The following is a 15,332-nucleotide window of genomic DNA, read 5'->3' as shown; positions in this document are numbered from 1 at the left end:
CAGGGTCATCTCATTTGTTATCCAGTATCTTATGGAGGCAGAGAAGTAGGCATGTGTGAGGGTGTCTGGGTAGTAGATATTCCAGTATTTCCTGGTTGGTGACATAGCTGCCTGTCAGCGTTTCTTGAAATTCAAATAGTCTACACTTAAGGTTGTTAACCTGGGCAGTGGCAGTCTCCCGGGATTCGTGTCTTCTTGGCAAAAATGGCAGAAAAAACCCTCAGCACCACCACTCTGGGTTTTGGAATACAACTGGGATCTAGTTTCCACAATGGGAAAAGCACGTGGAGGAATTCTTCTCCCATCCATGTGATCAATATTACTAAACTAGTTGGCCAGACTAGAGAACATGCTGGTCACACTCTGGCACCAGCCATCCTAGACAACTCCAGACCCAGAGAAAGCAAGGGTCAAAGACAAGTGCTCTTAGAAAAGCAAGACACACAGCACTGTGCATTCTAGAGATAGAGAAACACCTTCCCTTCCTGTGTGAAGTCCCACCTGAAATCTTTACCAGTATCTCACCAATCAGTTGTTCTGGCTGAAAACACAGGCTCAATACCAAACCACGTTGGGAGAACGATAACTTAATCCAACCTTTCAATCAGCTACTCATTGTTCTGCTCTTTCCTGCTCTTTTACCCAAAACAAAACCTACAGCTGGCCTGTTTTAACTGTCAGGTTATCCTTTGTGACAAATTCTCAAAGGCTGGATGTGTGTATCCTACACACAAGGCCTCACAAGATAAGACCAGAGACTTCAAGTGAGTAGCTTGAAAAGATGTGATTCTTTTAGCAGATTCAGAGAAAACCAGTATCCAACCTTGGGAGTCACATCAGGCAGGCCAGAAGACTGCTCATGTCAGGAATTCTGCTGCTCTTGTAAGGCCTGCTAACTGTTGGGCATTTGTTTCTAAATTAAGTGGCCAACACAGATGATTCTGGAAATCTATCTTCTATGTCAAATCAATCCCACTAATAACTGCCAGATGTTGGGAGTGGGCAGATTAGAGGAAGGTGGGCATGGTAAGAAAGGAGCAACAACAGCCTGATATAGTGTCACATGCCTGTAATCCTAGGATTTGGGAGGTGAAGGCAGGAATATTGTGCTTGACACAAGAATACTATTATTATTATTATTATTATTATTATTATTAATATCATTTAATAAATAAAAATAAAAATAATAAAAATTAAATAATAATAATTACTATGATTATATTATTATTATTATTATTATTATTATTATTATTATTATTATTATTATTATTATTACAATAAGTTCTAGGCTACCACAGTATGATGGTTCATTTCAGTTGTCAACTTGACAAAAATCTTGAATCTCCTGGGAAGAGTGTCTCAATGAGGCATTGTTTAAATAAGCTTGTATAATGGGCATGTCTATGGGGGATTATCTTGATTGAATTAAATGAGGTGGCAAAACTCACCCACTGTTGGTAGCATGTTCAGGAGATCCTGAACTATATAATAGCAGAGAACACAAGCTGAGTGGTAGTATGCATGTATTTATTCTCTCTGCTCTTGATAGTGGATATAATTAGCTGCTTCAAGTCATTTGCTGCCTTCACTTCCTCACAGTGGTGGACTGCAGCCTGGCATTGTGACCTAAAAATAAGCCCTTCTCTCCTAAGTTGCTTTTTTTTTTTTTTTGGGCTAGGGCATTTTATCACAGCAATTAGAAAGGAAGCTAGGATACTAGGCCTATATAAAGAGACCCAGCCTAAAAAGCAAAGCAAAGCAAAGCAAAATAAAACAAACTCTTCCCCCAAAAAATGCTGAAACAAAACAAAACAAAAAAAGGAAAGAAAAAAGAAATATGTAACAGGAATCCTGGTAGTGACAGAGATATTATGAATCTTAACACAAAATAAAATTGCAGAGACTTATAAAGGCATGCATACCAGTAAAACTAGGCAAATCTGAATAAGATTGGCGAGTTGCAACAAGTCAATGTCAATACAGGACTATAATTTTGATAGAGGGAACGTGCAGGAGGATAATATGTATGTAGACATCCTAGGACTGTCTAAAATCTGTCAATCTATAATGAACTCACAACCAAACATTAATTAAAATAAGGACAATTTCAAAATGCAGCCCTCTAAAATAGAATGCAGAAGAACACTACCTTATGACATTAGGTCCAAATAAAAAGACATGGGTGTTGGTGGCGCACACCTTTGATCCCAGCACTTGGGAGGCAGAGGCAGGCTGATTGCTGTGAGTTCGAGGCCAGCCTGGTCTACAAAGCGAGTCCAGGACAGCCAGGGCTACACACAAAAACCCTGTCTCAAACAACAACAAAAAGATACTGCACTTGAAAAAAGATCAGGACTTGAGGCTTAGCATCCTAAGAGGGTTATTACCCAGAACACACTGCCAGTTATCTCACATCCATCCAGACATACCCTCCCCCAAAGGGCCTTTGACTTTTGTTTACTCACAGTGACCTTAGCTGCTGTGCCCCCACCCTCCCCCCATCCCTTTTATCATTCAGTGCTGGTTTGACCTTGGGAAAGCAAGTCCCTCACATTTTGTGCTAAGTGGCAATTACCACACACACACCAAGCTCATTTTAACTTAAAGTCAAAGTTTTTAGTGCCCCTTCTATAGTGAACCCTGACATTTTGCATTTGCACCCTTGTCTAGGCTGGAAAACATGAACTAAGTAAGTGCCTGTGGCTACTTCTACAAAACTGTTCATTCACCATTGGCCTTCACTAGAACTTATAAGGAATGTGATGAAGGCTGGGGAGGACAAGAAGCCTGGGCACTTTGCTTTCAGGTAGAAATCCCCATCACTTACTTTTCCTTGTGAAACAGTGACACCTAAAAAACCCAGCAGAGGCTGAGAGCTTAGCATTTCAGTGGTCAAGACGGAGCCCAGCATGTTGCTTGAAGAGGCAAGGCAGGCCCTGGAGTCCGACTCTAACAATACAAAGAGAAGCAGGACCATGTCTTTACTCACCAATATCATTGTTGCGGTCTGAGTGGTCCTTATCCAGGATGCCAGTGAGTATGCTGCTCGGCAAGTCAATCTTTGGACTGTCGCCCCTACGTTCAAAACAGACATTTAATTGTCAGTGTGTACCCTTGTCATTCTGTCCACTTTCTTACTGCATACACTTTAAAGACAGTGCTGTGTGTGTGTGTGTGGGGGGGGGTCAATGGCACTATGACCTGTGAAGGGAGCCAAAGGAAGGCAGTGAGAGCCAATGAGCTGTCCAGCCACACGGGCTGTGGTAGAAACTGGCCAGCAGACTGGACGTCCCTCTGTTCTGTACATATTTTCTAAGATGGCTATTTTAATAATGACCCTTTGCCAATGTACTTCTAGCCACAAACCCTCCCGGTGTCTCCACAGGATACAACACAGGCCTGTTCCTGCCCCATGGCCAAATAAGCACTGGCAAACTGGTGGCTTCCCTTTTAAGGAGTACAGAATTTAGCCAATGCTTCTTGTCAAAGGTCAGCTACTTTTAACCTTGAGAAAAAAGGTATTCCGGGCTTCCGCAGAGGCATCAGTCAGGCTGTTGACAGGCACAAGGTGTCAAGTTGAAATCTGGCAGTCTGAACGCTGGCACTGGGAGCACAAGTCTGTAAAATTAGATAGCTTCTGGGTGGTCATGCTCCACCCAACCTCAATGCCCATTATGACACGGGTGACTTGTCTCACAATCCAGGCTGGAGGAAGTCCATATATGGGATTGGGATAACTCTCCAAGACAAGGAAGGAAACACTTTGTACACTAAACTGAGATACCCCTGTATTCCCCCAAAAGGCAGCTCTTTGGCCCTGTTAGGGAGATGAGTCCTAAATAAAGTTACCCAAAAGCTGATCCTTACCATGAAACAAAAGAGCTGAGCCAAGTTGTTCCTATCAAAGCAATAGAAACAGCCCATCTCACAGCTTTTGGAAGTCACCACAGCCTGAAGTCAAAACACAGCAGGAACAGATAGATTCCCCTAAACATCTGTCTGATTCCTACTCTGCTGGAGAATGGAGAGGGTTAGGGTGGGAAGCACCTACTCTGGAAAGTCTCATAGTGTTGATGGGATGGACATAGAGATCACCATGGGTCCACAAAGCATGATAACACAGGTCACAGTCTCTTGCCACACAAACATGAGGGCCGGAGTACAAAATTTGATAGCCCACAGAAAGCCAGGCACAGTAGCATCCATCAGTAATTGAAATGTTCCTAAGCGAAGATGAGAGGTTGAGACAGGAGAATTCCCAGAAGTCTATGAGCCAGCTAAGATCAGCAAATACAGCGATGGATGGGTGGGGGAGGCTTGAAAACAGGAAGAGATCCTATCTCACTCAGAGTAGAAGGCAATGACTGACACCTGAGGTTGTCCTCTGACCTACACACACACACACATACACACACACACACACACATACACACACACACACACACACACACACACACACACACACACACACACACCCCACACACACACGATGAGGAAAGAAAAGAAAGGACAAAAAGGAGAGGAGGGTAGGATTGAGCAAGGACAAGTATATATGAGGCTATCTATGTGACCAAGGGTCCCAGGACTAAAGTCCCCAGAGAGAAGCCAGAGGAGCCAAGCTGGCAAGTTTAGCATGGGCAGGGATGTACTGTACTATGTACATACATTTGCGTGCATGTGTGTGTGCATCCATATGAGTTTGTGTGTGTGTGTGTGTGTGTGTGTGTGTGTGTGTGTGTGTGTGTGTGTGTGTGTGAGTTTATACATATAAGATGCTGAGATAATTTAGTATTGTTTCTATGTGTTTAGGGCTGGACTCCTGAGACTGGCTAACTTATCAGGGGGCTCATCCCTGGAGAAGACTGATTTACCTTCTCTCAGCAGCCACCAATGGCCTGCAGCTCTTCTTCTAAGAGATGAAAGTCTGTGGTGACAGACTCATGGAAGGAGGTACATTTCACTTTTCTTGAGGAAACACTTGATTCTAACTCTCACCTACTCCTCCTTAGAGGACAGACAGCTGAGAACACTTGGTGTCATGTTCCCTCCTCTGCTGGGCCCTAAGGATAACATGGCATAAAGCCTGCTCTAGAATACATATCATGGAACTTGCTGGATTATTCAGAGCTAGGTTAGAACAGGAGTCCAGGAAGAACATGATCTACTGTAAAGCTTGGGTGGAGCCTTGATTTACTACCAAAGGCTTTGGAGTCCCCAAGCCAGGGGTCATCTCAGACTCCCTTTTTATATCCTCTGGCAACCAAACCTCAGGGCCCTTAAAGCCACTCACTGCCTCAGGCAGAACCCAAGCCATTTGGTGTGGTGGGATGGAGGGAACTTATTCCAAAACTTCTGAATATTAAGACCTCGGCATCCAATTGCTTGCAAGTGTAGTCAACTTTCTACCAGTTTTGCACATACAGATTCAACTAACGGTGAACTGTTCAACTCAACAATAAAACCACAATGGCCAGAGTTAGGCATTTCTCAGGAGGATATACACATGGCCAGTAGGTACATAAAAACCTGCTCAACGTCAGTAATAATCAGGACAATGCCCACAACTACAACTTACACCGGTTAAAACTGATAGTACAAAAAAGCAAAAAATATAGCTGGCAATGGTGGTGCATGCACATAATTTATTACTTTGGAGGTGAAGGCAGAATGATTACAAGCCTGAGAACAGCTCAGAATACATAATGAAAGCAGGAGGATTATAAAATTTAACATAGTGAGAGCCCCCTGCCCCAAGGGGGAAAAAACAGGGGCTGGAAAGATGGGTAAAAGACACTTTTCTTTTTCTTTTTTCTTTTTTCCTTCATTTTGTTTTTCAAAGCCTTAGCTGTCCTGGACACACTTTGTACACCAGGCTGGCCTCGAATTCACAGCTCTCCATCTGTGTCTGCCTCCCTGAGGGCTGGGATCACAGGTGTGTGCCACTGCACCCAGCTGGTTAAAGGCACTTGTAATGAAATTTTAGTAACCTGATTTCAGTCCCTGGAAACCACATAAAAGTATAAGGAAAGACCAACTCCATAAAGTTGTCCTTTGACCTCCATGTACCCACACACAAATATTTTTGAATTTTTTTTATTAATTTATTCATGTTACATCTCAATGGTTATCCCATCCCTTGTATCCTCCCATTCCTCCCTCCCTCCCATTTCCCCCTTACTCTCCTCCCCTATGACTGTGACTGAGGGGGACCTCCTCCTTCTGTATATGCTCATAGGGTATCAAGTCTCTTCTTGGTAGCATGCTATCCTTCCTCTGAGTGCCACCAGGCCTCCCCATTCAGGGGACATGGTCAAATATGAGGCACCAGAGTTCCTGTGAAAGTCAGACCCCACTCTCCACTCAACTATGGAGAATGTCCTGTCCATTGGCTAGATCTGGGTAGGGGTTCGAAGTTTACTACACGTATTGTCCTTGGCTGCTGCCAATCTCAAATAGAAAAGTGAAGAGTGATCATCAAAGCCTGAGAAGGGTATAGAGAAAAGAGAACTAGGAAGATAATAAATCAAGGGCCACAGATGGACATAGGAATAACTTCTAATGTGTTGCAGAATGGTTAGAAACTGTGGTTGACAGCAATTAATTGAACATTTCAAAACAGGGAATAGGGTTTTGAATATTCCCAACATAAATAAACAATACATATCTGAGGTGGCAAATATGCCAATTATTCTGGCAAATATGCCATTATAGGATGGACACACACTGTGTATACTAAAATGTCACACTATACCGGTTAAATACATACAATTAACTATTTTCTAATTAAAAAGAATAAAAAAACCATTTGTGCTGGGGAATATAGTGCTGCAGTAGAGTTTTTGCCTAGCACATAAAAAGCCCTGAGTTCAGTGCGTAGTATTGCAAGAAATAAATCAACTTGTACTTTTAAAAAGAAACAAGGAGGCTGGAGAGATGGCTAATGGATTGTATTGCTCTTTGCAGAGGATCTGAGTTCAGTTCTAAGCACCCATGCTGGGGGGCTCATTACTACCTGAAACACAAGCACCAGGGAATCTGACACCCTCTTCTAAGTCTCCATCAGCATCTACACTCATATGTGTGTGCACACACATGCTTGTGTGCAGGCACACAGTTTAAAAAATACATTTAAAATAAAAAGAAATGAAAACACTTAGGGGAGAATTACAAGTTGAACACAGATTTTTTTTTTCTTACCAGCATCCTTTAAAGAATACACTATAACACCATAGCATAGTGTGTACACCGAAGCATTACTGTAAGTAATAAAAAGCCAAAAAGTACAGAGGAACACTGGATAAGTTCTATGTAAATATATCAGTGTATCTGAAGGAATTTGGCATACTTGGCCCTTGGGATCCTGGAAGGGAGGCTTCCAAAAGCCATCCAAAGGCACAGTGGTCTGATATTCTGGTGGGTAGCTGAGGGGTATATGAGAGGTGCTGTGGAGAAAGAGGAGGAGGAGGAAGAAGAGGAGGAGGAGGAGGAGGAGGAAGAGGAGGAGGAGGAGGAGGAGGAGGAGGAGGAGGAGGAGGAGGAGGAGGAGGAGGCTTGCTTCTGAATTAGTTATATGTACCTTAAAACTTGGCTTCCTCAGAACATGTGCTTTCATGATGGATCTTGGCTACTGTCAATCTTGGAGCTGCTGCATACTTCTTACAAATGAGAGCCTATCTCAAGGGACTGGAGATGACTCCAGTGCCCATTCATTATTAAGCTCGGGCAGTTTGCCATTATTATATGACTCAACCATTTTATTCTTTTATATGTATTGTTTCTTTTGGATATAGGTTTTTTTTTTGGCTTTTTAGTTTTAGTTTTATTTTACATATTTGTGGGGAGCATGTGTGTATGCAATTGAATGGGTATATGTGTGTGTGTTATGTATGCATGTATGTACATGTGCCCATGGAGGTTGATATTGGGTATCTTCCTTGACTGTGCCTTATTTATTTATTTATCTATCTATCTATCTATTTATTTATTTATTTATACATTTATTCATTCATTCATTTATTTGGATACAGGGTCTCACTATGAAGCCCTGGATGGCCTCACATTTACAGAGATCTGCTTGTCTCTGCCTCTTGAATGCTGGGATTTAAGGCATGCACCACCATGCTCAGCACCTCATGTTGAACCTGGAGCTCATGAATTCAGCTAAGCTCATTAGCCGATGAGCTCCAGGGTTACAGACACATACAGCACTACTCGGGGTTTGCATGGATGCTAGGGATCTGAACTCAGGTCCTCTTGCACATGGGCACTTTACTGCATGAACAATAACCCCAAGGCTTTTAGCTTTTTACTTTAAAAATTATTCTTTAAAGAAAGGTATAACATTTATTATCACATTATGGCCATCCAAAACCAGTAACAATTATAGGTTTATGTCTTATGAACTAAAAATATTCTTCTTAAATTTTCCATGCAACATATTTTGCCATATTCTTTCCTCTTTTCCAACTCTTTTCCTGCCCACCTTCTTTACCCAACAAATTCCATTAAAAAAAACACATTTATTTTTAAGGTGGAAAAGTGGAAAACTGTGATCAAGATTATGAAGAGAAACTTTAATAAAATGCAAATAAACATTTTTACAGGTAAACAGTAATTGTTTATACTTATAAGGTGCAATGTGAAGTTTCAATCCATGAATCCACCATAGGCTGATCAAATCAGGTTATTTAGCATATCTATCATCTCATTGCATATTTATCTCTTTAGCATATTTATCATTTCTTTGTGGTGAAAACACTTAATCATCCTTTCTTTTAGTTGTTTTGAAATACACAACACATTATTATTGATTGGGATTACCATGTTGTGTGGCACATTACCAAGATTTATTCCTCTTGTTTAAGTAAACTTTGTCCCTTTGTCCATTTGAGCAATGTCTCCTCTGCCCATCCATATAGAGCTTTCTTTGAGTTCCCAGATTATCTCACCTGCTAGCCCATGAAAACCTTAAAGTTACTCAGACCCTCTGTGGAATGGCACAGGATAAAATTAATTGTTTTAAGTTAAAACTAAAACTAAGTTTTAAAACTAGGGTGTAGATTTTAAGTATTCTTATGCTTGGAACCCAGGTCTGAGCCATAGTTTGGACTGTGTGAAAGAAATGGTCTGCAATAAATGGTTTCCATGAATTGTATTGTTTACAATGAAGAAAAAATGAAAACAATCCAATGGGATATTTTACATCTAGGGAAACACTTGAATAAATTGTGACGTTTGATGGGATTTTATGAGGTATTTAAATGACACTTATAAACAGGTTTATTCTGACAAGAATGAATGCTTATATTACAATGTTAGAGAACAAAGGCAGGTTAACAGCGACACACACAGCAATATGCATACACCCACACACCTCCCTTATGTGTTAGGAAGAGGAATTCTTTTTTAAGACTAGAGAATATTTATGGTAGCTATTCCTGAGAAGTCTGATGAGTGATTTTCATCACCCAGTTCATTGCCTAAAAAAAATACCTGTGGAGTCCAGGAGCACTGGCCAAATTTTCTGAAATGGGAATGTATTATACACTTGTACAATAGATGAATTTTTCCTAAGTTATATGGTTTTATGATCTTCTATTGACAGCACTTGTATAAGATGGACAAAAATCAAGCTGAATCAAGGTAAAGTATGGGCAAGAATTAAAAAAAATGTGAATTGCATTTGTCTTCAGAGTAAGTTTATAGGGAACCCTTTCCTTCCACGTATATTTAAGATTTATTTACTTTTTATTCATGTGTATGTGTATTTGTCTGTGTGTGTGTATGTTATGTATGTTTAGGACTCCCCGGAGGAAGAGATATAGGCAATTGTGAGCCACCTGACATGAGTGCTGGGAACTGAACTCAGGTCCTCTGGAAGAACAGCAAGTACTAGTAACTGCTGAGCCATCTCTCCAGTCCCCTTCTCTTCTATTTACATTTTGCATTTATTATATGACTGGAGATCTGGCTTAGCACTTAAGAGGACTCATTGCTCTTGCAGGGGGCAGGTCGTAACCATCCATAACACTAATTCCAGGGGAACCAACATTACCTCTTCTGACGTCCACAAGCACCAGGTATGCACTCAGTGCACATCCATACATGCAGGCAAAACATGCCCACAAAGAAAATAAAAATAAGCAAATCTAAATGAAACATCAAGTTTCCTTTATCAGTACTGATTAGAGAGTTACACAAATACAGCCAACAGTGCTTTCATAGTAGAAGGTGGCATAGCCTGGTCTTTGCCCAACAAACTGATTAATAATTGTCTTGAACACAGGTGGTCCAATGTAGCCATTTCTCCTGGGAATCAGTCAAGATGTGTGAAGTTATGAATCCTAAACTTACACACACAAGCCGGGAGTACTACATCTGAGCTCACTAATGTATGTATCTGTATGATCTTGGCCAGGTTGTTTAATCTCTCCTGAACATGGGTCCTTCATCAGCATGACTGCTGAGCTAGTTTGGGCAAGATTACCTCCAAAGGGCCATCTAGAGTTTGTTTATTTTCCTATTTTCATTATAATTATTAATAATATAAATATTAATTAATACAGGATGGAAGACTAGTTTTTAAGCTACAAGAGGCTGAATCTATTCAAATTGTAGAATTGTTTTTGTCATCTTGTTTTTTATTAAGAATTTCACCTGTGAGTACTGTATATAGGACATAATTTCTCCTTCCCTCTTCTACCTTCTCCAACTCCTTCAAAGTCTCCATCTTGGTCCATAATTCAAACATTAGAGAAATGGTTGAAATTACAACAAGGATGGGGCGCAAGATGGCTCTGTGAGCTGTCCTCAAATTCTCAGACTTTTAAAAAATTGTTTATTTTTACATATGAGAACTCTATTTGCACATACACCTGCAGGCTAGACGAGGTCATCAGATCACATCATAGATGGTTGTGAGCCACCATGTGGCTGCTGGGAATTGAACTCAGGACCTCTAGAAGAGCAGACAGTGCTCCCAACTGCTGAGCCATCTCCCCAGCCCCAAATTCCCTCTCCTTTTTCCTTCAAATCTGGATGTCCCTTCCTACTCTGCTTGAGTAAAAGTGACTTTTAGTATTCAGAGACCCGTCATTTGTTTTCTCTTGGTTGTTGCACAGCACACCTCTATTCCTGATTTTGTCACAATATTTGATACTTGTATATAAACCCAGTGATCCCTACATAATCTGCAAAAGAGAATTTTAAAATATTTATTTATATTATGTGTTTATTTCTGGCAGTGGCTTCTGGGTGTGTGTGGACTCCCATAGAGGCCAGAAGAAGGTGTAAGAGTCCTTGGAGCTAGAATGATAGGTGGCTCTGAGCTTTCTGACATGGGTGCTGAGATTTGAACTTGGGTTCTTTGGAGGAGAAGTAAGTGGTCATAAACCACTAAGCCAGTTCTCCATGTCATGCAGCAGAGAATCCTCTCATGTCTTCTCTCCTAGTACAATACTCCTACAAATATAAGATAAATGTCTGTTGTTTACATTACTCAGCCTGTGGTATTTTGCTACAGTAAACTGAGCAAATTAATATAGCTTTAAGCCTAAAGAACCGAACACATTTTACCACAGTGGCCATCAATGGAGAACTTTTGCTGTACAGGTCATTTTGGGGTTCACAACTGCTAAAATGATAGAATAAAATATAAATAAAAATAATATTACAAATTTTTTATAACCACTAGAGGCTCTATGCACAATTTCAGGACCTCTGTTTGATGGTTTGATAAAAGAAAAAAACAATATGTTCCAACTGTTAGGGTGGTTTCCTCTCAAATGACATTTGGTGTGAACTACAGCGAACCCTTGCCTTAGAGGGCTTCTGCCTAAGAGGATAGTTTCATATTTCTGAGATTCATCTGTAGGCTCTATAGGCTGAGGCACAAGGAACCACCCTGAAGGAATAGAAACTAAATATTCCCAGTGCCTTTTCCCAGATTCTAGAACACAGGCCACCCTTTATAAGGAGGCTGGGATATTGCTTCTTCTGTCTAATTGAACTCTCTGATCCCTCATGCCAAGAGCTAGACATGGATTTCAGTTGAAATGCTCTTCTATCTAGGGCCAGAAGCAAGCCTATTTTGAAAACACAGTAGGTGTAGTTTAAAAAAAGTTCTGATCCTTCCAAGTAGGGGAAGCTGCAGCTGGTGTTTTGACAGCGTTCAGACTGTGGGTGTGTAAGCATTTTACAATGTCTATTTGTAAATGCCTTTCACTATATTTATAGCCTCTTTACAACAATGCTAATGAATTTCAGTTCTGAGAAATAGCAGAATTTCTGAAATTTACTGAAGCACATGTCTATAGTGGCTGACAGCCAATGAGGATGCAGCTTTTGATGGTCTCCATTCTACCACAGTCTCTTCAACACAAGGGTACCATTTTTTTCCAGAAAGGGTTTTACTGAACTCTCAAGAAGCGAAACGAGCTCACCCTTTCATCATTTACTGGCTCCTGCCAGAGTTTCTCTCTGTTGAGTTTCTATTCCAACAATAATTAAATAAAAGGAGAACACAGAAGGTTGGCTATACATAGCACCATCACCGAAAGGCACCAGAACAAGGCTGCCCAGGCTCATGCTTCCTCCTTCTAAGGGTTCATTATGGAAGAGGGTAAGGAAAGGTTGTAAGAGCCAGAAGCGGGGGATGACTAACAAGGAAGCAGTGCTTTCCTGGCATAGCAGGACATGTACATATGTGAACTCATAGCCATTGTGATAATATGCATAAGACTCAAGGCAAAGCAAATCTCAGCAAGGAGTTGACCATGAATTCCCACCCCTGGATGAGCACCTATTGGCACTTGATAGCTGCTAGGAGAGGAAGAGTCAGTTTTCTCTAAGAGTATAGCCCTGGGCAGGCTGACCACACTCCATCAGGAGGCCACTCATCCAAGAGCAGCCCAAACTGGAATTAATGGGTTATTAAAAAAAAAAAGGACACAAAATTCAGTGGCTAGAGAAGGGAGATGGATCTGAGAGTTGAGGGAAGTGAATATGGTCAAAATACATTGTGCAACATTCTCAAAAAGGACTAATAAAAATGAACATGGAGCTAAAAAGTATGTTTGAAATCAAAATGATTCTGGTTCTATATATTTTTCTTGGAAGTTTTAGTTTGATGCTTGGGATGACAGGTAACTGGACACAACAGAAGTCCTCTTGCTTTCCTGAACAAGGAAGCTAAATCACAGGCAAGGCTCTGAGCAGTTCAAGGGTTCCAACAGGAAGGAAATAGATCCAACATGGGACAACTCAACTGGACCATTTTAGCAACAGTGCTCTTTGTGGATCTCACAGGTGCTTGTTTAAACACTATAATAACTTAATTTTCTGTCCAATCCTGCTTCTATGGTCATAGAGCCCTACAACACATTTTCATATTCTGCTAGAACAGTCCGATTCCTGAGGAACTGCCCCTGTGATATCTTGTCTTTCATTATATAGTGAGAGAAAGTCACTTGCCAATGAAAAAGTCTCCAAAGTGTTAAAGTGGCAGGATCTAGATTTGAACCTACTAAGTCTAATTGCAGAGACTTATTAATAATAGCATTTCTTTAAGCTGACTTATTTATTCACTCAAACAGACACAGGATCTCATGTATCCCAGGTTGGCCTAGAAATTTCTATATAGTCAAGAATGACCTTGAACTTCTGATCCTCCTGTTTCCACTGAAGCTATTTTACTATTCAGCCTCTTGTTCTTTTGGGCAGAACATCTGGCCTTGGGGACAGCAAGTCATCAATGATACCAAGATATCTGTGTCACTCCCAGGTAGGTAAATAATTATTGTTTCCCAAGTTAAGAAGTACCAATAACAAAAACAAACAAACAAAGAAGTGCCAATAACAAACAAACAAACAAACAAACACCCCATATACCCAGTGTGACCTATTCATCCCACTTGGACCTGAGATATGACATCGGACTCATACATAGAGGAAGATGTGGAAGATGTACAACAGTGTGCAACTTTTGAAAACATGAACGCAGCCAGTGGTGTGGCCTAATTTAGCTCAAGCTTGGACAGTTAAGCCAAGACATGTGGGGGTGGAAACAGTGTTAAAGTGCAAGAGGAAGCCAAAGGAAGCAAACTAACAAATCTATGATAGCACAGCATTATGAGAGAAACCCATCAAGCAGAAACCAATCTTCTAGAGCTATGTAGGGATAAAACAAGCAAGAGCAGTTCCTACAGAACAAGATTTCAAGTCTGAATGGTGATTTTATTAGCATCCCCCTTTCCCTCAGCAAGATGTGCTACCATAATGCAAATCTTTCAGCTTTAGATACCTAAAAACATTATGAGATGGGGCAGAGCTGAGAAGGAATAGACACCCCTCAGTCATAGACCTAGGGGAGGAGGGGAATAGGGTGAAAGTGGGAGGGAGGGAGGAATGAGAGGATAGAAGTGATGGGATAATAATTGAGTTGTAATCTGAATAAATTAATAAAAATTTAAAAATTAACCTGGATGTAATCTGAATAAATTATACTAGAAAAAAGGTGTCACGAACAATATTACAGAATGTCTTTTGAAAAATAAAACAACTTTAGTTATAAAAAAAATTTTAAAGCCCTATTTCCCATGTGGAGGCAATGACTACGGCACACAAGATGAGTCTTCTAATTTTCACCACCTCTCATCCCACCTGGGAACTGTGACTTCGTATAGATGATTGTACGTGCTAAAAACGAGATCACAGAGAAACTGCTTGAGTATCCTGTCTTCTTTCTTTCTCTCAACTAGGCAATCTTACTCACCATCCCATTCTAGTGTAAAACATATATACACTCCTTACTTGTCCCGACATCTCAGTCCAATGGTGCCTCAAGATGCAAAAGCTCAAGGTAGTATACTGGTCAATTTATTTCAACTTGATACAAACCTACACATATCTGGGAAAAAGAAATCTCAACTGACGAACTGTCTTCATCAGATTGGTCTGCAGGCAAATCCTTTTGATTAATGATTGATGGGAGGAGAGGGGCAGCTCACTATAGGCAGTGCCACCCATGGGCAGGTGGTCTTGGATGCTATAAGAAAGGAAGGTGAGCGAACTATGGGAAGCAAGTCAGTAAGCAGCATTCTTCATGGTCTCTGCTACAATTCCTGCATCCAGGATTCAACATCAGCTTCCCTTTATTATAACTTTTGTTTTCGAGATAGGGTTTCTCAGTGTAGCCCTGGCTGCCCTTGAACTCACAGAGATTCGCCTGCCTCTGCTGAGTGCTGGCATTAAAGGCATTCACTATCACCTCCCAGCTATGGATTATAACCTTTAAGCCAAATAAGCATTTCCCTCTTCAAGTTGACCTTGTTCAG

General features: G+C 40.9%; 1 protein-coding gene across 15 annotated transcripts in view; it reads right to left on the bottom strand.

Annotated features, from left to right (window-relative positions):
* SH3KBP1 (SH3 domain containing kinase binding protein 1) overlaps positions 1-15,332 on the bottom strand; it is a 360,074-nt gene that overhangs the window by 31,978 nt on the left and 312,764 nt on the right. For 14 of the 15 annotated variants that reach the window (XM_084788562.1, XM_084788564.1, XM_084788558.1 and 11 more), the window contains one exon: positions 2,990-3,075. In XM_084788562.1, the coding sequence (XP_084644688.1) occupies positions 2,990-3,075 (86 nt within the window). Of the gene's footprint in view, positions 1-2,989; positions 3,076-3,505; positions 3,641-15,332 lie in introns of those variants that run through there. The other variant, XM_084788556.1, reaches the window with a different exon arrangement.

Source organism: Acomys minous (assembly GCF_964271855.1).
Source record: "Acomys minous genome assembly, chromosome: 7".
NCBI classification, from domain to species: Eukaryota; Metazoa; Chordata; class Mammalia; order Rodentia; family Muridae; genus Acomys; species Acomys minous.
Note: the sequence above shows the minus strand (reverse complement) of the source record. Positions and strands in the feature narration are given on the sequence as shown.